The following is a 22,245-nucleotide window of genomic DNA, read 5'->3' on the forward strand; positions in this document are numbered from 1 at the left end:
TCATTCCGAAGACCTAAATTGACCTATGAGCCCCAAAAAGTCAACACATTATCTTCGCAAGCAATTACACCATCGCTGCCCGTTTCTGTTCGGGCAGCTTCAACTCAAATTATTGTTACAAGTACCCGTTTTAGTCTCACTCCTCTGTTTCTCTCTTACACTATTATAAGTACTTCAAGTCCCCACTTCTATAATTACGGCTTTTCAAAATTTAATTTTCTCGGGAAAATGTGGTTCTCAAAAGAAAACGACACTAGCATAGCATAGTAGTAGCTGTAGTTGAATTTTCCCGAGAAAATTTAAGCATAGCTTTGTTGAACTCTCCTTTCAGCGAAGAAAGAATGTGGAAACTCGCACGATTCGCTGCGGCGGCATCCAATCTCGCACGATGGCGGCGATTCTCCACGGCGATTCCTGGTCCTTGCATTGTTCACAAGCGCGGTGCTGACATCCTCCACGATCCCTGGTTCAACAAGGTTTCTCACTACTCTTATATGTCTTCAACTTCGCTTTCTCTTTTTCTACTAGTATCCGAGTTTTGCCAAAATTTTGATGACTTTGATTTCTGTGATTTATTTTTTATTTGATTTGTTGAGTACATGTGTTAACGACCTTGAAATCGGTTTTGAGTGTAGATTACTGAAAACATTTGATTGTTATGGAATCATTTTACTCTTGTTAAATTAATTAATGTGCGTATGATGATTATGTGAAAATAGAAGCTAATTCTTTGTTTATCCAAAAAAAAAAAAGGAAAGAGGAAAAAGCGAATTGTTTGATGTTGTGTTTTTTTCCTTGTTATTGATATTTTCCATAGCATGTGTTTAAAGTTTGGTTAAATGTTGAATATTCATTCATAACAAAATGATGCTTCTCGTGGCTTTGTGTTTTACATAGTCTTTGGGATGATGTAAAACTGGTCGTGAAAACCTTTCTTCACGGTCTTTGTTCTGGATCCTAAACCTCTCAGCTTTTATTTTTTAATGTTTTTAAATTCTTTGAATGCAGGATACTGGGTTTCCTTTGACTGAAAGGGATAGATTGGGGCTTCGGGGCCTCCTTCCTCCTCGTGTTATATCATTTGAGCAGCAATATGATCGCTTTAGTAAGTTTGAGTATCTTGGTATTTCAGTAATAATCATTTTTCCTATCTTCTGAACCCTATGTTATGTACTTTGCTAGTGTGTTTCTGTTCATGCTTTTTACCCATTTGTAATTTTATTCTTATGTAATAAATTGATAGCCATGTATTATTTTTTTTTCTCAGTGAATTCATACCGATCTTTGGAGAAGAACACTCAGGGCCAACCGGATAAAGTTGTTTCCCTAGCAAAATGGAGAATCTTAAATAGACTGCATGACAGGAATGAGACTTTGTACTATAGAGTGAGTTTGTTTAATGATGAAGTTTCTTCTCTCTCTCTCTCTCTCTTTTTTTTTTTTTTTTGAACTAAATTTACTTATTGTATAATCAAATTTCTGTCATATGATTCTTATGTTGGCGTTATCTTTCATTTCACTTCAGGTTCTTATTGATAATATTAAAGAGTTTGCTCCGATAATATATACTCCTACTGTTGGATTAGTGTGTCAAAATTATTCAGGGTTATTTAGACGTCCACGCGGGATGTATTTTAGTGCCAAAGATAAAGGAGAGATGATGTCAATGATCTATAACTGGCCAGCTCATCAGGTAATGCATGAGTCTCTGTAAATGTAGTATTGTTTTCTTTTTGTTCATTATTGAAATTGGAAATAACTCTTTTCCTTTTATTCTTCCCTTCTAATCCGTACACAGTAATATTCAAGATTATGAACTTTTGAACTATTGAGACACTTACTACTTGAATTCTCCAATTCTAGCACTGAATTTAGTAAATTTCCACTCCATGAGCAATAAACAGAAACTCAGTTGGCTTGGATTTGTAATTTTCTCTTATTAAGTAGTTGAATAAAAGAAAATCTGTCAATAAGTAATATGTAAGACTTTTAATCCTTCTAATGGGGCTAGTTTAGTTATAGAACTCCATATGGTTTTCTTTTGTTTAATTGGTGTCTTGATGATTTTGATCTTACTTTCTACAGCATGAATGTTCTTATAGTTTCTTTTGAATATTTGACAAACATTCCCTTTTAAGGAAGATTTGTGTAGGTTTCTAACATAGAGGGGAGGCCTTTGAAAAATCCAGAGAACTCTGGAGGTTGTAGTATTTTACTTTTATTTATTTGCGAACGGGAGATTCTTTTATACTGTCAAAATATGTACCATGCATAAAATTTGTACACATTTTTAAGTTAGGTTAGATTGGTTTCGATGAGTTAGGTCTCGTGTCTCTGATTGTGGTTAACTAACTATATCTTTGGTGCTTTTTGATTCATTAAGTAACAATTTAGCTTGCATTTATTCATTTATTATGTCCGGTTTTATCTTATTGCTCTGTTGCAGGTAGACATGATTGTCTTGACAGATGGAAGTCGAATTCTTGGCTTAGGTGACCTTGGAGTTCAGGGGATTGGAATACCAATCGGAAAACTTGATGTGTATGTTGCTGCTGCTGGTATCAACCCACAAAGAGTATGCTTCTTTTTATCTCTGTCTATCTATTTTCGTCTCAATCTCTGTCTGTTTATGTCTCTGTATTTTCTGGTATACATCTGATGGGAGTTAAGGATCTTTTGCTGGTGGCCTAGGCTTGGCATAGAAGCATTCACACTGGGATAGGATTATTACCTATGCTTGGATACTGCTGGGCATTTATAATTTCATTAATGCTTGTAATTTTATCATGTGTAGTAGCTGCATGTGTCTTCTATAAATGAGTTGATAATATGTTCATGATGTTTTGACTTCACTAAGATCATTAATATGGAATAATATGTAAATTAGGTTTCTTTTGTTTAACTACTACTTGATAAAGGTAGTAACTCTTGTTAACTCACCATGTGTTGTTTTTCCAATTGTGGCAGATACTTCCAGTGATGCTAGATGTTGGTACCAACAATCAAAAGCTTTTGGAAGACCGCCTTTGTGAGTAAAACTCTGTTCTTTTAGATATTTTGTCTGCTTATCTCATTATTTCATGTATTGGGGACCAAGGATGGAGCCAGAAATTTCATGTTGTGAGGGCCAAGTACAAAGTTTATTTTATTTAGAATCATGAATGTCTTTAAGTTTCCGTATCTGAGACACAGGATTAATAAACTGCACTGGATTATAGTTTTGAAACATATCAACGCTTTAAAATTGCCAAACAAGAGTGAAGGATTAGGATTCATAACCTCTTTTCCTTTCTTAGCTGCCATTGCTAGGTTAAAAGCTTTAGAATACTTAGAATTAACCCACCTTGCTTCTTTACTCCTTTGCATATCTGCTCATCTCACCCTGGCTAGGCCCCTTAATCTAGAGTTGTTGTTCGACTAAAACTTTCTTACTATAGATTTAAGCTCTTTGCAAAGCTTATCTGGAAGTTTAAAACAATTAGAACAGAAGAAGTTGCCATAGTCACTTATTCAATTAAACTGTCTCTACCTTCAGCATCAGAAAGGAACCAATTAGTTAGACCACCAATAAGTTCAATGATTACAATTTTTCGTTGTATAATTTTTCAAATTTTGAGCCTTAGGAGGCCATGGCACTTGCCAGCTCCCCTTGGTTCAGTCCTTTCCAGGGACTTATGTTTACTAATGAAGACATCATGCTTGTCAGTTGTCAGCAACCCATATTTTTGTGGTTGTATTTGAATAATATGATCCTGTAGATAATGACTATTGTGGGTTGAATATACTAAAGCAATATTTTTGGAGTCTTGGAGTGTGATTATTCAATTGCTTTGACGTTCTTGATCTTTTGAGAAACTGTTCCTAATCATTTATAACTAGATTCTGTATATAATTTCTCTTGTGCAAATAAAAGCGAACCTATTAGCAAAAATAATATAAAATAACATTAAAAAATTCAAATAAAAGACCATATTCAAAATTCTGACAGGTTACTCTGCAGTATACTGTATCTTTCTGATTTGTTTCTTGACATTTTCTTGATTAGTTTATCCTGTATTTATAATTGTATTTTCAGACTGCAAAGACCATACTGAAAGCTAGCATGCTAATTTATCTTAGTTGATATCATGAAAGGTATTGGCTTTTCTGATGTCGTTTTCATGTGATAGATTTAGGACTTCGACAACCAAGGTTGGAAGGTGAAGAGTATATATCAGTTGTGGATGAATTCATGGAAGCTGTTCATGCTCGATGGCCTAAGGCTATTGTACAGGTTTGTTTGTTTGTTTTTTCTCCTTTACCTGGTTATATTTGCAGGTTTGTATTTATTCTAGCACATATTACTCTCAATGTTCACTTTGGATTTTATCAATTTTGTGACTAGATTGTTGTGCTTATTTTATCAGTTTGAGGATTTCCAAATGAAGTGGGCTTTTGAAACCCTGGAACGATATCAGAAAAGGTTTTGCATGTTTAATGATGATATACAGGTGAGAAAATGATGTTAAATATTGTTAATGTAGAAAATCTTCAAGGCGTTATCTAATTTAGTGCGTTACTGAAGTAGCTACTGAAACTTCAAATTTTCTTGATGTCCAACAGGGCACTGCTGGTGTTGCACTTGCTGGATTATTGGGAACTGTGAGAGCCCAAGGTCAACCATTGTCTGATTTTGTGAACCAAAAGATAGTTGTGGTTGGAGCTGGGAGGTAATTACAAAATTGATTATGATGGACATAATACTGGTGTCCAGTTTCTTTTGTTGTTTGATGTTCTATCACACTCCTCATTTTAGTTACTTTCTGTCTCAATTTTTTGTTGTTGCCTGGATTGCAGTGCAGGGCTTGGGGTTCTAAAAATGGCTGTCCAGGCAATTGCAAAGATGTCTGGGTGCAGTGAATTAGCTGCCAAAAGTCAATTCTTTTTGATTGATAAAGATGTATGCTTTCACAACCTTTACTAGCATTGTCAGTCCTTTAAGTTGCAATGCTTGAAAACCATAATTATGTTGACTTTCATATTCAATTGTGATTTTGACTGAACTCCATGTAATCCAAACATAATTTGTAATTTTTTTTTTTCATTATATTCTGTCTTGATTTGTCTTCATATCTAATATTGTTGGCATGAGAAAATAAATAATTGTGTGCAATCAATTTTTGGATGATGCTATTTTATATTTGTATGTTGTTGGATTAAGTCTGATAACAAATCCATCTTCTTATGCAGGGTCTAGTCACGACAGAAAGGAACAATCTAGATCCAGCTGCAGCCCCATTTGCTAAAAATCCAAGAGACATAGAGGGGCTTACAGAGGGTGCTAGTATAATTGAAGTGGTAAATGTTACAAGATTCATTGAGGAAAACTCTGTTGGCTAAAGGCTGTACTCCTATGATATTGAAAAGAATTATTTTGATATAAAAGGACTAAACCACTTTACTTCAGTGAAGCTAATTTTAAAGATTTTGTGTACTTACTCATGTCCATCCTCTAATTGTTGGATATATTGATCTTTAGGTTAAGAAGGTTAAGCCACATGTGCTTCTTGGTTTGTCTGGCGTTGGTGGTATTTTTTATGAGGAGGTAATTAAATTCTACAATTGCATTTCTATCATGTTATATCCATAAATGAAGTATATTTCAATATAGTTAATAGAAATCTTTGGAATATGTCTTGTTTTGACAACTTTGGGTACTGTATGAACTTTTCTGCTATTGAGTTTCTTAATTTTAATGGTTGATATTCAACTCAGGTGCTTAAGGCAATGAGAGAATCTGTTTCAACAAAACCCGCTATCTTTGCCATGTCTAATCCCACCATGAATGGTTAGTTTGTACAAGGCTTATTAAGCACTTGCAATTCCTTAGTAATGTTTATGTTTTTTCATTTTGACATTTTTCTGTATATTATGGGGACAGCTGAGTGCACTGCTATTGATGCCTTTACTCATGCTGGGGAAAATATAGTGTTTGCAAGTGGAAGCCCTTTTGAAAATGTAGATCTTGGTAATTACCTCTCTCGTTGGTTTTGACGTATCTTGTATAGTTTAGATTTTCCTCAGCTGTTGAAGAATCTCCAATTAAAATTTTGCGCAGGTAATGGAAAAGTGGGCCACGTAAATCAAGCTAACAACATGTACCTGTTCCCAGGGTTGGACATGTCTTCTTGGCCTATATATTTTCACAAACTATACCTATCAATTAAACTATTGGTGTAACTTCTATTTTAACTTTTTCATTTCAGAATTGGTTTGGGAACTCTTTTGTCAGGTGCTCGTCTTATAACAGATGGAATGTTGCAGGCAGCTTCTGAATGGTATGATGTTAATTTGGATAATTGTTCCTTTTTATTTACCAAAAAGCTATTGGAACTAGCATTCATGGAAGTTTGGCAAAAAATCCATAGACATTTTTAGAGTCCTACCATAACATAATAGATTTCACTAGGCTGCTATAACGATTGAGCAGTTTGCCCTTGTCTTGTGTTGCCTAACATTTTACCTGTTGTCTATATTTCTTTTCTTTGAAATCTGTTCTGTATAGGTCCTATGTTTGGACAGTTATTTTCTTGCCCGGTAATACATGCGCACTACATACTGAGTATTTTTTTACTACTAAAGTTGTCAATAAGATATGCGCACTACATACTGAGAGTATTTTTTTACTGCTGAAGTTGTCAATAAGATAACACTATACATGGTAGTTCCATGCACTTGCCCTAGTTTTTACAGCACTTTTTATCTTCAGTGTATTTTTGCAAGTTTGTGATGAAAATTTTATAACCAATTTCATTGGATTAAATTGCGTCTTCCTTTTTAATTTTCCCATCCTGATGGGATGTCACTTGATGGTTATTTTCAAATAAATTACTAACATACTGTCGTCCTAACAGCCTTGCTTCATACATGGTCGAGGAAGATATCTTAAATGGAGTTTTGTATCCATCCGTTAATAGGTAATATTCCTTTTTTTCCCTTGACATCTTTTGATTTTCATCTTCTCATGGTTCTGCTTTTCCTGTAGTCTTTTATAATGACCGGAACAAATGAAGTTGCAATTTTGTTAACGAACTTAAACTGTGATTCTGTGAATGTTATTAATAATCTAGGATTTAGATGCCGAGTCTGGCACCAAATATCTAATAATATAGGTGTTGATCCACTCATCTCTTATCAAAGGTGTTCGGTCATTTACTAAATGTATTAGCTTCTAATATGGTTAAAAAGACGTGTCCTCAACTTTTTTTAAAAGAAAAAAACAGTCTCGTTGATCTGGTTGTTTGTTAAGAAACTAAATAGTTCTTAATAGTTGATATTATGGCCTTCTCTTAGTAACGCTACTTTGCGTGCTGCAGCATACGAGATGTTACAGCAGAGGTTGGGGCTGCTGTGCTTCGAGCAGCAGTTGAAGAAGAGCTAGCAGAAGGACATGGTGATGTAGGACCCAGAGAACTAGTAAACATGTCAAAAGTATGGAGAATTTTCAGATTTCACCCGTTTATGATATATTAAAAATTCTGGTAGACTGCTAACTGGTGGTTATTGTTGCAGGAGGAGACTGTGGAGTATGTCCGAAGGAATATGTGGTACCCTGTATATTCTCCTCTAGTTCATGAAAAGTAATTCGTGATGCACAATTTTTTAAGGCTTTGTACAATTCACATCTCAAAGTGCTGCAGCCAAGCCTTTTCTATCTTTGTTTTCTAATGTTCTTAATTAACAAAGAGCAAATTGAGTATTGAGGGCATATAGCGAAATGGGGAAAGATATGTCCCCATTTGTTTCGGCCGTGAATTATCATGAGTGTATTAGCATCGAAATTTGACTTTTCTAAGTTCCATGTATATTATATTTTTTATGTTGGAGACAGTTATTAATAGATCTCTGTAACATTGATGACCATTACGGTGGATAGATTCGTTGTTAACATTATTTATATGAATACTGTTGGGATTGTTTGTACAAAGGTGGCACATGATTTTAAACTCATGACCACATGTGTTTAAACTATTGGCATTTTCATATGCTCTTCCAAATATGGTATGCATGCTCGAAATTTCACAACAGTATTACATCTTTTAACCACATTTACTGTTTGACTAACGGGCTATTAATTGATTATCACAGTATATTAACTGACTCCTAGGCTATTAACCAAATAATACACGTTAACTCAAATTTGTACCATTTTAACTGGCATAATATGGGTGTAGAGATTCGGGTGTGGAGGGATCATTTTCGAGTATTTTAAAGAGCATAGAGTAAGTATTATTTGGTAGTTACTTTAAAAAAATGAAGCGAATACATTCATAAAAATTAAATTATTATTTAGATGTTTTATCTTTTAAAAAAACTTATTTTCTTACTATTAATACTATAAAAAATACCCCCTTTTTGTTATTTTGAAACCATACAATTCTTTTATTTTGGGTTGAGTGGTCCTGAGCTTATGAATGGGGAAAGAAAAGCATATCAAAATGGTAAAATACAAAAGCAGTGGCTTTTGACAAAAATATACTGTGTATCTAATGAATCCCCTGTGATGCTGGTCATTAGGGGTGTTAACGGGCCGAGCCGAGCTTTGATCTTAACGGGCAAAGTCTGTATTTAAACGTGTCAGACTGGCCTTAACATGTTACCTGTTACGAATACAATATTAGCCTGTGGCCTGGTTCGTTTACAAAAAATAAAAGCCTGTCTCAAGCCTGTGGCCTCTTTATTTATTAAAAATAAAAATCTTACCTTCCAATTTGTAGCAATATTTAGCCCATTAATCATGCACTGATATGTATTTTTTTGTAAGAAAATAATAGTTGTTTCTTTTATAATAAAAAAACATTAATATTAAAAAATCAAAATAACAACAGCACCTTTACTTTATTTTACGTTGCTTTTCCTTAATTTTCTTCCACATTCTAAATTTTTTAAATTAAATTTTCTTCCACATTCCTTAATATTCTAGATTTTTTACACTAGATTTGAACCCCACCAATAAATTTTCTTCCACGTTTTACATTAAATTTTCTTCCACGGTCACCGCCATAAGCATCATTATAAGCCGTGGAATCCGCATGGCTTATAAAAATAGATGATGAATATGACTTCATTTACCTGTTGGTGGGACGATGACTTAGATCGGGGAGAAGAGATGGTGGAGCAGAGACAGAAAACTGAGAAAAGAATGTTGAAATGATTAATATAAAAATATAAAAAATAAATAAATTTAATGTATACGAGACAACCTCCAAGGCTTCAAGGACGGGCTTGACTATGGAAGTCTGAGGCCTTTTAAATAAAAAGGCTTTTGCATGAGTATAAGTCTGGGCTTAATAATAAAAAAAGACGAGCCGAACCGAGCCGAAACCGGCCGGGCCTAAGGCCCCTGATAAACCCCTGGCCTTATTATCAACGCTACTGGTCATGTTATCTTGTTAAATGTTAAATAAAGCTTGAAAACCGTTTAAAGAAATGTTATGTTCAAGATAAATTTATTATATAATTAGACTTATTATACAGAATGTACACAGTTCATTATCTAACTACAAATAAAATAAGGGAAAAATGTGTATAATTTTGAAGGATGTAAAATTGTGTCATTTTAAGAGAGAGAAAGAGATAGATAAAGGAGGATAGAGAGTTGACAAAAAAAAAATAAAGTTGTGGGTCCCACCTCTTTGTGAGAGTGAAAGGATATAAGTTGTGTAATTTAAATGTATAGACACTTTTCCCATAAAATAAACATACTACTTATGTACATGTACTTACGTACACCGAAAGGTTTTGTCTCTTGATCCTAGTATTCTACAAATACTATTTACTGTGTACGAGTAGGGGTGGCAATACGGGTCAACCCGACACGACACGACACGTTTTCGACCCGTACACTATTTGACACGACCCGTTTTGTAAACGGGTCACAAAACACGAATCCTGACACGACTTGCGGGTCACGAGTCGACACGACCCGACTCGCAAAATTTAAAATTTAAAAAAAGTGGAATTTTTTGAAAAATAAATAAAATAAATAAATAAAAAATAAAATAAAAAAAAGATTTGTTTCTGTTTCTTGAGATTTTTAGTTCTTTGTATTCTTTTCTATACTAAACAATGACTATATATATCAATATATAAATGAATAAAAATAATAGTATAATAAAATATTTAATTAAAAATTAAAAAATGACACTGTGCGGGTTGACATGTGACTAGACACGAAAAAAAATAGGTCACATTTACATAACCCTGACACGACCCGTCCTGACCTGCGGGTTCACACGACACGTGATTTGACGGGTCGGGTCAGGGGTTAACCCACGAGTCAATACCTGTATTGCCACCAGTACGCCCAACATAGTTACGTATTCCAATACTGAGAGCTTTCTATTTCTCTCTCTGACTTTACAAGAAAAAATAAATAAATTTGTGATACATAGTTATCATGGTAAGGTGCTTGGACTCTGATTGAATAATATTTTTAAAAACAGTTTTTTGAATTTCGAAATAAAAAAAAAAATATTTGATAAGGTCTATATTATAAAAAAATTTAAAAGATTGTAATTTTTTTTTAAATTAAATTTAAAAAATATGTCAAATTACTTTTTTTTTGTATTTTAACTTTTAATTTTTAAAATAAAATATATATAAAAAAAACATATTTTCATAATTATTCTTAAAAACAAAAAAATCTGAACACTAATTGAAACCCACCCTCTTTCTCATTGTTTTTTCTTGTCGACCATGACGGCGCCACCATGTGTTCCACCGTGACCAAGCTGCCGAGCCACCCACACTACCGGAGCTCCACCGCTTGGTCCTTGCTCGTTTCAGTCTACGTAAGATGGCAAGAAATGAAAGGTGCCAGGGTTGAAATCAATTGTTATTAAATATTGATTCTTTTCAATTTACTCAGTTTGTACACAAAACGAGAGGTTAATTAAAAAAAAAGGTCAATTTTTTTTGGAGAATGTGATGCAACATAAGAGGAAAGTTGAAAAATTGATAATAGTAACAATTAATAGAGGGAGGGGAAGGAAAAACAGGTAATTTTTTTTGAAGAATGTAAAGGAGCCAGAAAAGGAAGCTTTAAAAATTGGATAACAGTTATAATTAATAGCGAGAGAGGAAAGAAAAACTGGTGAAAAAAATTGAAGAATGTGATGGTGCCAGAAGAGGAAATGTTGAAAAAGTTGATATAATAGTGTCAAGAGGAAAGAAGGGTCTGCATGGATACAACAGAAGCTTCAGAGTGAGCTTACAAGTTGTAGATATTCTTATAAGATTTTCATTGAGCCAAAGATCATTCAAATTAATGGAGTGAAGCTCAAGATATAGCTATATTACCCAGACTATGCTGTTTTCTGCGACAGCACCACTAGTGTTGTACCTTTGAGCTCAATTTAAGGTATTTTAACTCAAGAATCATGCTTCTATGTCTTCATCAAAGTTGTACATATGTTTCTAAGCTTTCCATAATGTTATAGAATGCCCAAAAGAGAGATTTGTAGCTCAAGATACGAGTAAAAATGTAAACCATGTTCGGTTATGACGAGAATGGGTTGAATGGAAATAAAACTCAAACTTGAGCTTATGTTTTGTGTGACTAAAATGAAATACCTCACAACTTTTTATTTTTATTAACAATTTAACACTGATCCCACACTGCTTTCATGAATAGTTGAAAGTAAAAGAAAGATGGTGAGGAAATTTGTAAAGAACGAGGGAAGGCACGGGAAGACGAAGCTCTAATAATACCATTCACGTTTTCAAGCTGTGAATGTCTTTCATTTAAGTTACAATTTTAAAAGTTCTTGTTGATAAAGCTGCCCAAGTGGGCCACAGGAAAATTATAAAGAGTTGTGATATGGCGAAGATATGCAATCCAAGGAAACAATAACAGCCGTGCAAATTTTATCTAGCTAGCCTCACAAGAATGCTTTTTGGGTACGATGGTGATATTGAAAATTGGATGTGAGAGTGTACTTTACACTATGTCTTATCGGTAACACATAGTGTAAAGCACAAAAGTAGCTTTTTTTTTTTTTCTCGTTCCGATATAACATAAGCTGACATGATGCGCTCTTATTGGCCGAATGTATCTGCGATGGTGGTATTGAAAATAAATCTTGGGATTTCAAGAAGTGTTACAGTTTACTTCTAACCCAAGATGGCAAAAAGGTATCACACTAGCACTTATTCTTTCTCTTTGCTTTACATGCCTGTAGTTCCAGGCATATTGTTAATTCTAATATTTTCTAGTCCATTTTTATTTTTGCTCCATTTTTTGAAAATAAAATCCTTTTGTTTGAGTATCTCAGGTATGCAGTTGTGACTGGTGCAAATAAGGGAATTGGATTGGAGATAGTTAGACAGTTGGCTTCAGCTGGGATCAATGTAGTGCTTACTGCTAGAGATGAGAAAAGGGGCTTTGAAGCTTTGGAAACACTCAAAGCCTCAGGTCTATCTGACCTTGTAGTTTTTCATCAGCTAGATGTGGCTGATGCTCAAAGTGTTGCTTCTCTTGCAGATTTTGTCAAATCCAAATTTGGGAAACTTGATATTCTGGTAACATGGATATTTGATCTCCTATGTTGTTATTACTAAAAAAAAATGGCACATCCTAAAAGTCTACATATTTGGGCTGTTCCCCTTAAAAATTAGATGAGACACTAATTGACTTGCTGAACTGCAGAAACACATACAATTAAATTTCCATTTCCATGATTTGCGATATTCTCTTTTAATTTCTTCTTTGGTATCCATTGGATGTCAGGGAGCTCATCTTGTAATTCCAGTTATTCATTTTTGGTTGTGTGGCTCTACATGCATACTTCTCTTTAGTTATCTATTATTGGATTCTACATGTTAGATATATTACATTTGCATTTTTGTTTAATTGGCCTAAGTAGCCTTTATTTTGTATCAGATAGTGTTCCCCTTTGTCATCTGTTAATTAAGCAGGCTACAGTAGCCAATTAATCAATTTAATCATGACTTCTCATCTTGACGTATGCATATTTCTGTATCGTGCAGGTTAACAATGCAGGGATTGGTGGAATGGAAATCAAAGACAAGGATTTATTCTCTCTAGCAGTAATCAAACGTGGGGTTAGTATCTAGACATGTTATGGCATCCAGTCAATAATAGTTGCAAACAACAGTTTCCCAAAGTACAGTTTAACTTGATAACAACATGGATATTATTATTGATTCTGATAATAGCTTGTGTAGTATTATAGCATTCCAACAATGTTCTATATGTCAAACTAAATTTAAATATCAGGTGCTTATAACTCTTTACTATTATGGAGTTGATTAATGGCATAGTATATGTGAAGTTTATAAGATGCCATATATAATTTGAAACTGTTCTGGAAACTTCTCAATGTTAGTAGGTCCAAATGTTTTGTTTTAGGGCAGGGGGGGTTATTGGTTTGAAAAACTTCTATAATGTTTGTTGAGTATTGATTGTCCTTACTTTGCAGGCATTATCTGAAGATGATAGGAGAAAGGCAATGACTCAAACATATGAGTTAGCTGAAGAATGCTTGCAAATAAATTATTATGGTTCTAAAAGAACAGCCGAATCCCTTCTTCCCCTCCTCCAGTTATCTGATTCTCCAAGAATTGTGAATGTATCATCCTTCATGGGGAAGTTAGAGGTATGCTATTACTTCTTGCGTCAATAATTCATAAGGTTTTTGCAATATCTTGACTCATCTATTTTAAATAATCAATAAATAGTCATGCCATTGTCTGTAACATAAATATAATTGGTTCCAATGATTGGGGGACTAATTAACAAAGTTACACTCAGCACAAAAATAAAATAAATTAACATAGTTCCACCAGTTACATGCTTAATTACACCTTAGAAGATTAAATTTTTTTGGATGAGACTAATCCCGGGGTAAAAAGCGTGAAGATTTTTGTGGATTCTGTTAAGAATCTTGAGGTCACCTCCCCAAAACCTAGCTCGAAGGGTGAGAGTGTCCAAGGCCTTATAAACTCCACATTAGTTGCACATACAACCAATGTGGGACTATATATCTCAACATGCCCCCTCACACGAGAGCCCATTGGGCTTGAAGAGTGGACAATGCAACAGGCCCAGCTTACCTGTACTAAGAAACGCCACAAGAGAAAGTGGAGGGCGGCGATGCTCTGATACCATGTTAAGAACCTTGAGGTCACCACCCCAAAAGCTAGCTCGAAGGGTGGGGTGCCCAAGGCTTTATAAACTCCACATTAGTTGCACATACAATCAATGTGAGACTATATATCTCAACAGATTCAAACCAAAGACCTTTTAGCACCAACTGAGCTAGCTTACCAGCTATGCCATCCCTTGGGTTTAAGATTAAACATCTTTACTATGAGAGAAAAACCAATACAAGAATAATTATGGAGTTAAATAAACCTTAACTCAGCCATTCCAAAACCCCTTGTGCACCCTCTCTTATTACCCCATTGGTTTTATTTATGACTAAGCTTTACTTGGCCTTGTGTATGATATTGGAGCAATATCTTCAATATCTTTCCCCTCTCCTCCAAAATTTTCATAGAGATATCTTCTTATTTAATTTATTGTTATGGCCTGCCTCCTTTTATTTGCATGATCTCTTATATTGCTTATTCATATCACATCAGTTTGTATCAAATGAATGGGCTAAAGGAGTCTTCAGTGATGCTGATAACCTTACAGAAGAGAGAGTGGATGAAGTATTGAAGCAATTTCTCAAAGATTTTAAAGAAGGGTCATTAGACAGCAAAGGGTGGCCTAAGTCTTTTAGTGCCTATGTTATATCTAAAGCTGCTATGAATGCCTATACAAGAATTCTTGCTAAGAAATACCCTGCTATCTGCATCAATAGTGTTGACCCTGGTTATGTCAAGACAGATATAACAGCCAATACTGGCTTCTTAACTGTTGAAAAAGGTGCTTCTAGTCCTGTGAGGCTAGCACTACTTCCCAATGGTGCTCAATCTGGACTCTTCTATCAAAGGAGTGAAGTCTCTCGCTTGTGATTACTTTTTTTGTTTAATTTTTAATCCTAAGGTATAAGGGTTTTATAAAAGTTATGTTGTAGGAAAAGTGATTGTGTAATGTTATAGAGATTCGTTTTGCGTGCCGTAGTTTTTTTTTCTTCAAAAAATGTGGGCCCCACGAAATGTTATGTGTGTAGAAAACTTTGTTGTGTCATGTTAAATGACAAATGCAAACCCCAAGCTATAATAGTGACATCTTTTGCCTTGTTTAAACCTATTTGTGTTTGTCACATCATAAAGATAAATCTTAATTATCTCTCTTGAAATGCAAGTTCTGTCCGTTGTTTTATTAGAATACAATGGAGTTGACTATATTTACAAAGTACACTATATACTATGGGTGTACGAGTACTACATGCTCAAGTATTATGTATTATCCGTAATACATAATTTAATTTGTAAATAAAAAATTTATAAATATAACCTGCTCAAATATAATATATTTAAAATAAATTTCGGGAGAGAATCTGAGTTTGATTCTCACCGAATAAATCTTTAAGGAGGAGCGAAAAACTTTAACTATAAATTAAGTTCCGACTCGAGATTAATCTCATAACCGGCTCAAAAAGCCGAATTTGTGAAAATAGCTTGGGATCAATTTGCCTCAAAGAATTAATTAAGATTGCTATAAAAAATATAATTCAAATAAAATGGTACATTTCAGTCTCATACATTTTTTTCGATTCGCATGAAATGTTAGAACTTTTGATTCTGTCCTTAAATTGTAACAATTATATTAATCATAATAGAATAGTAAAGGTTATATTTATAAACTTTTTATTTACAAAATTTTATAGATTATACTATGTACTATCTGTAGTACATGCTCAAGTAGTATGTACTACCTGTAGTATATAGTGTAGTTTGTAAGAATTTGTAAACAAAAAATTTATAAATATAACTCTACTCTAATAGAATTCCCAAATCATAAAAATATAAATGTTATATTAAATTTGAGATGCAATCATATTAAATTATTTCTTAAATAAAATGAATGATTTAAATAAATAAATACAAAGCAATTCAAGTCATTTTATTTAAACAAAATAATATAAATAAGTAACATTACAATTATTTATTGGGTTAATTTTTCTTATGTTACATAAGATAAGATTTTTCTTGTGCACAAACCAATGTTATTAAAACTGGCCCGGTCAATGACCCGGCCGAGGTACCGGGTCACTGGATCACTGGTTCAACCGCATGATCCGGTGATTATATATAAATCTATAATTTATATTAAAAATTTTATAAATATACTCAAATAATTGAAAAAAATAATATAAATTATAAATATTTTAATATAAAAATAAATAAATTATACATTATTGTCCAATAAAGGATCAAACAAACACATAATGCTTGTTATATTGGTGTTTCAGGTTCGGTAAACAACATCTCTAACTATCAAATCAAAATTTTCTGCATAGTGCATAACTGAGATATATTAGTATTGTAGGTACCTAACTTATGTAAGTCAATAAGTAATAGATCATTCAAAAATGTCAATTATGATTTATTTTTTTTGGAAAACTTTTTTTTTGAATTTGTTTTTAAACTCGGGCTGGGTCACCGATTAACCGGCCGGGTCACCGGTTTTTCACCAAAACTGATCGGGCCGTACTGGGTCTGATACTTGATCGATCTAATGTGATAACCGGACTGGTCAGATGACCGATTCACCGAGTTCCGGGTCAACCCGGCCGGTCCGATCCGATTTTCACAACATTGACTCAAACATCACATGGTGGGACCCACCAAGTTTTAAAAATAATAATAGGGAATGAGAATTTTGATGGATGTGTAGAAGAAAAATCTTCTTTTACGTAACATGAGAAAAGTTTAACTTTATTTATGTTACATAAATATATGAAATGATTAATAATAAATATATAATAATGTAATATTTTAGACTTGTTATAAACTTCATTTTAGACATGTTGGAATTATAGATTTTCAATTTATAAAGTGTATTATGAGATCCGTAATAATTGGAAAAGTCACCCATTTAATTGAAAGTGTTACCAATCATCTTTTACCTCTTATTTTAGCATACCCGAAGGAGTACATGCTTTGATGCAAGTTATTAAAATATCTTATACTTCATCTCCTGCTATGGTGAGGTGACATGACAACTAAAGATATCATTCAAAATACAACTGTCCACATTCTTATGAAAAGTTAACGCAACGACAGAAAACCAAGAATTAATTATTATTTTGTAATATTTTAAGGAATTACAAAAGTATTTTAAAAAAACTAGTGCATGGTGACACTTAATATTTGAAAGACTAAATTAAAGAATCTTTTTTCTAACAAATTTTAAATTTTATTTAATTTGAGGTAGACAGGTTGTTATATTCTTTTCATATGAAGATAGATATGAAGAGATTGATTGACCAAAGAATATATTAAAAAAAAATCTAAAAAATCTAAACCCTTCCTTATTGCCGGCTTTTATTTTTGCCGGCTTCTCCTTCAACACTCCACACTCTCATGCAAACCCTTCTTTTCTACTTTACTTATCACCGTTTCCATCGATCGTTGCAGTGGGAATGTGGGATGACAAGAAATGAAAAGTAAACGGTCACAACACATATAGGTAGTGTTTGGTAGAAGATTTATTTTAGGATTGATGGAAAAGTGCAAGTGGGTATTGAAAAATATCAAGTTTGGTTCAGTTTTTAAAAAGAATACTAGGCAAATAGGATAGATGAGGAAATGACTTTTGTGTTGATTTTTGGATGAAATTCACTGTTACATAATACTACTTGAGATGTGGTATTTTGAGATAATTGAAGAAGTGAAAAAATAGGTGCGAAGTTTCTCCCGAACATAGATTTTGCAAATTTAAATAACTTTCCCCGGTAATATTTCAGTCAACCAAACAACTTTTTTTACATTTTCCTACCAAACTTACTTTCCAACCATTTCCCTAGTAATTACATTTTCTTAGTATTTAAAAAATTTCTCCTCAACCAAACGCTCCCACAGGGAAAAGATGTTAATTATTAGGGGTATTTTTTTCTCGTGTTGTTGCATAAGAAAACAAACCCTTCTTACACATATTATAAAAAGGGTGTGTCACTCATTATTTTGTTTTTTTTTTTGAACAGATGGATCCCACATTTAATGTATCTATGACATGAGATTAGAATTTTTTCACTAACATAAGATTTATTTTTCCCTAATTATTAATGGATAAATCAACATGATAATTTTTTATTTTTATATTTTTTCTTTCTCATCCCTCGTTATCATAAAAATAGGCATGAGATTAGGATAATGAGATTAGGCATGAAAATGCATGCATGTCCAGTATATATATATTTTTTTCTTCTACAATTTGGTAAACAAAAATATAACATTTTTGAAATATTCTTTATTTAACGGCCGGCGCTAACATTATAAGAGAAGCTCCAGAGTGACTGTAGAAGCATATCATAACACAATACTAACGGTTTCAGAGTTGAGTGAATAATTGTAGCCAAATATGACAAGAACTGTAGCAAGGTAGCACACTAGCACTTATCTTTTTCCTAGTTCCAACCACATTGTTAAATGTCATACTTTCTAATCCATTTTTTTCACTCATTTTTTTTTAAAACAATTCTTTTGATTTGAGTTTTTCAGGTATGCAGTTGTGACTGGTGCAAATAAAGGAATTGGATTAGAGACAGTTAGGCAGTTAGCTTCAGCTGGGATCAATGTGGTGCTTACAGCTAGAGATGAGAAAAGGGGTCTTCAAGCTTTGGAATCACTCAAAGCCTCTGGTTTATCTGATCTTGTAGTTTTTCACCAGCTAGATGTGGCTGATGCTCAAAGTGTAGCTTCTCTGGCGGATTTTATCAAATCCAAGTTTGGGAAACTTGATATTCTGGTAACATGAATATTTGATGCTCCTTTGTTGTTATTACTGAATAAACGACACATCCTAAAAGTCTACATATTTGGGCTGTTCACCTTAAAAATGAGATGAGATACTAATTGATTATTAAAATTGGTCCAACCGGAACCGGACCGATTAGGTCAATGGATCGGTTATCCATACAACCCGGTCAAGAATCGGTGAACTGGCTATAAATCATGTTGAACCAGTGATACCTATTTCTTAATTGAATTGTTCCTCGAAAATTATAGCAAAATATTCCGACAAAAGCACATATAAACAATTTTCCAGTTGTCTTTTAATTTTTTGTTTAGTTTCCAATGGATGCCTACATCCACGCATCAAATTGAAGCGACAAACCCATGAGTGACAAGAGACCTGACATTACATTTAAACTCAAAACTTTAAAACATTAAATTTACGAGTCATTTCTTTCACTAATATATATGTACCATGTTTAGCTTCTTTTTTCCTGATGAAAAACTTTTTATCAATCACACTTGAAATTTCCAAAAAGACTATTATTGGATTCTGCATGTTTGATCTTCTAATTTTAAAATATGGTTTATTTGGCCTAATTAAGTTGTCTTTATTATGTATTAGATAATATTTTCCTTTGTAATCTGTTAATTACATTTTAGCATTCAGCAAGCTTCAGTAACCAATTAATCAATTTTACAGATTTCTTTAATGTTATTATAAATCCCTTTGATAGCTTTGAATTGAATCATCATGACTTCTCATCTTGACGTCTGCATATTTTATTAAAATAGACTGTATTGTGCAGGTTAACAATGCAGGGATTGGTGGAATGGAAATCGAAGACAAGGATTTACTCCTTCCAGTAATGATGAAACGCGAGGTTAGTATCTAGACATGTTATGGATCTAGTCAAATGATAGATGCAAAAAAAAAAAAACATTTCCCAAATACAGTTTATCTTTAACTTGATAACAAAAAAGATTTTTATTGATCCTGATTATAGCTTGTGTAGTATTATGACATTCAGACAATGTTCTATATGCCAAACTAAATTTAAATATCTGGTAATTATCTTATAACTCTTTACTATTATGGAATTAAATAATGGCATAGTATATGTGCATATTAAATTTGAAGTTGTTCTGGACATGTTAGTAGGTTGAATTGATTTTTTTTAGATCAGGAGATATTGTTGTTGGTTTGAAAAATTTCTTTAGTCTTTGTTTGAGTATTGGATTGTCCTTGCTTTGCAGGAATCATCTGAAGATGAACTGAGAAAAGCAATGACTCAAACATATGAGTTAGCTGAAAAATGCTTGCAAACAAATTATTATGGGGCTAAAAGAACAACCGAATCCCTTCTTCCCCTCCTTCATTTATCTGATTCACCAAGAATTGTGAATGTATCATCCACCGTGGGGAAGTTAGAGGTAGGCTATTACTTCTTGCATCAATAGTTCATATGGTTTTTCCACTAAATCTTACTGAAGAGAGTAAACTTGAAACTCTAGTGTTATGACCGGAGTGAAATGTGGCTCAGAATTAGAGCCGGCAAAACGGACTCGACTCGGCAGGCCAATCCGCCTAACTCGTCAAACGGGGTGGGGCAGGCTGAATTTTTCAACCTATCTCAAAAGTGGGGCTGGGCGGGGCGGGCTCATTTTTTGGCAGGTTGATGGCGGGCATAGGCGGGCCGAGGCGGATCAGTGTAAAATAAGCTTGGGCTGGCGGGCCAACTCGCCAAACGGGACGGGACGAGCTGAGTTTTTCACCCCACTTTCAAAAGCGGGGCGGGGCGGGCTGGCTCATTTTTTGGCGGGTTGATGGCGGGGTGGGGCGGGGCGGGGCGCCCACTTTGCCACCTCTACTCAGAATGACTTAAATGCTGACAATATCTTGATTAATCTATTCCAAATAATTGATAAAATAATCATGCCATTCATTGTAGTAACATGTCTAATTCATCTCTATTTCTAATCTGTATAACAGTTCGAATTAGATTTTTGTATGATATTGGAGCAATACCTTCAATTTCTTTCCCCTCCCCTTTGCAAAATTTGCTTAAAAATATCTTCTTATTTAGTATATGTTAATTTGTGTGTTGTCTCCTTTTAATTGCATGGTCTCTTACATTGCTTATTCATGTCAAATCAGTGCGTATTAAATGAATGGGCTAAAGGAGTTTTCGGTGATGCTGAAAACCTCACAGAAGAGAGAGTGGATGAAGTATTGAAGCAATTTCTCAAAGATTTCAAAGAAGGGTCATTGGAAAAAAAAGGGTGGCCTAAGTGTTTGGGTGCCTATATTGTCTCTAAAGCTGCTATGAATGCTTATACAAGAATTCTTTGTAAGAAATACCCTGCTATCTGCATCAATAGTGTTTGCCCTGGTTATGTCAAGACAGATATAACAGGCAACAATGGCTTCTCTACAGTTGAAGAAGGTGCTGCTAATCCTGTGAGGGTAGCACTTTTTCCAAGTGGTAGTCCATCTGGCCTCTTTTATTCACAGTGTGAAGCCTCTCCCTTCTGATTGCTACTACAATTTTATGGATTATGAAACAAGTTCCATTGCTTCTTCATAATGTTTTGCTTATGATTACTTTTTTTTTATTTAATTTTTGAAAGAACTCTGTATCATTTTAAAGGATGTAAAATTGTGTCATCTTAAGTGAGAGACAGAGATAAATCATGAAAGGAAAAAATGGACAAAAAATAATAAAGATGTGAGTCCTATTTCTTTACGAAAATAAAATGACACAAATTGTATCATTTAAAAAAATAAATATATATTTTTTTTGTATTAAGTAATCATTAGTGTGTTGTTCAAACCTGTTCCTCCTCATTATGAAAGTTGACAAGTAACAAGCATAGTTATTAAAAGTGGACAGACCCGGCTGGGTTGACCCGGGAACCGGTAAACCGATCATATAACCGGTCCGGTTGAAGCAACGGACCGGCCATGCATTAGAACCGGTGCGACCCGACCGGTTTTCATAAAAACCGGTGACCCAGCCCGGTCCCAAAAAAAAAATTCCAAATTTTTGTTTTTTAAAAAAAAAATCATAATACCCATATTTGAATATTTTTTTGCTTATTGACTTACATAAGTTATGTACCTACAACACTAATATTATCTCAATTATGTACTATTCATAAAATTTTGAATTAATTTATAGTTAGAGATGTCGTTTTATGAACCTAAAACTCTGTATCACGATTGTTATATTTTTGTTTGATTTTTTATTTGATAATAATATGTGATTTATTATTTTTTGTATTAAAATATTTGAATTTTTTATCATTTTTTTAGATATTTGAGTATGTTTA

At 33.6% G+C, this 22,245-nt stretch overlaps 3 protein-coding genes across 3 annotated transcripts; all 3 read left to right on the top strand.

Annotated features, from left to right (window-relative positions):
• Positions 1–246: 246 nt before the first annotated feature.
• LOC133286701 (NAD-dependent malic enzyme 59 kDa isoform, mitochondrial-like) lies at positions 247–7,966 on the top strand. Its single transcript, XM_061484150.1, has 19 exons — positions 247–476; positions 1,009–1,105; positions 1,268–1,386; positions 1,526–1,693; positions 2,447–2,575; positions 2,968–3,028; positions 4,170–4,273; positions 4,407–4,490; positions 4,603–4,709; positions 4,837–4,939; positions 5,230–5,337; positions 5,519–5,584; positions 5,755–5,827; positions 5,921–6,007; positions 6,098–6,152; positions 6,246–6,317; positions 6,894–6,956; positions 7,356–7,470; positions 7,552–7,966. Exons 1-19 carry the CDS (start codon positions 342–344, stop codon positions 7,621–7,623), a joined length of 1,818 nt encoding a protein of 605 aa, XP_061340134.1. The 5' UTR covers positions 247–341; the 3' UTR covers positions 7,624–7,966.
• Positions 7,967–11,987: 4,021 nt separating this feature from the next.
• LOC133286721 ((+)-neomenthol dehydrogenase-like) lies at positions 11,988–15,253 on the top strand. The gene is made up of 5 exons (XM_061484176.1): positions 11,988–12,174; positions 12,315–12,561; positions 13,030–13,104; positions 13,482–13,658; positions 14,647–15,253. Exons 1-5 carry the CDS (start codon positions 12,164–12,166, stop codon positions 15,022–15,024), a joined length of 888 nt encoding a protein of 295 aa, XP_061340160.1. The 5' UTR covers positions 11,988–12,163; the 3' UTR covers positions 15,025–15,253.
• A 3,285-nt stretch (positions 15,254–18,538) lies between these two features.
• Positions 18,539–21,448, top strand: LOC133286734 ((+)-neomenthol dehydrogenase-like). The gene is made up of 5 exons (XM_061484185.1): positions 18,539–18,558; positions 18,679–18,925; positions 19,722–19,796; positions 20,170–20,346; positions 21,071–21,448. Exons 1-5 carry the CDS (start codon positions 18,539–18,541, stop codon positions 21,446–21,448), a joined length of 897 nt encoding a protein of 298 aa, XP_061340169.1.
• Positions 21,449–22,245: the final 797 nt, after the last annotated feature.

Source organism: Gastrolobium bilobum, unplaced genomic scaffold (assembly GCF_033153095.1).
Source record: "Gastrolobium bilobum isolate Gb01-03AN ecotype WA unplaced genomic scaffold, APGP_CSIRO_Gbil_v1 utg16848, whole genome shotgun sequence".
NCBI lineage: Eukaryota > Viridiplantae > Streptophyta > Magnoliopsida > Fabales > Fabaceae > Gastrolobium > Gastrolobium bilobum.

Coding starts and splice junctions, on each gene's coding strand:
- LOC133286734 (XM_061484185.1), top strand. CDS start 18,539: ATGACAAGAACTGTAGCAAG. Junction 18,559..18,678: donor ATGACAAGAACTGTAGCAAG/GTAGCACACTAG, acceptor TGAGTTTTTCAG/GTATGCAGTTGTGACTGGTG. Junction 19,797..20,169: donor CAGTAATGATGAAACGCGAG/GTTAGTATCTAG, acceptor CTTGCTTTGCAG/GAATCATCTGAAGATGAACT.
- LOC133286701 (XM_061484150.1), top strand. CDS start 342: ATGTGGAAACTCGCACGATTCGCTGCGGCGGCATCCAATCTCGCACGA. Junction 5,828..5,920: donor GTCTAATCCCACCATGAATG/GTTAGTTTGTAC, acceptor TTATGGGGACAG/CTGAGTGCACTGCTATTGAT. Junction 6,318..6,893: donor TTGCAGGCAGCTTCTGAATG/GTATGATGTTAA, acceptor TCGTCCTAACAG/CCTTGCTTCATACATGGTCG.
- LOC133286721 (XM_061484176.1), top strand. Junction 12,562..13,029: donor TTGGGAAACTTGATATTCTG/GTAACATGGATA, acceptor TGTATCGTGCAG/GTTAACAATGCAGGGATTGG. Junction 13,105..13,481: donor TAGCAGTAATCAAACGTGGG/GTTAGTATCTAG, acceptor CTTACTTTGCAG/GCATTATCTGAAGATGATAG.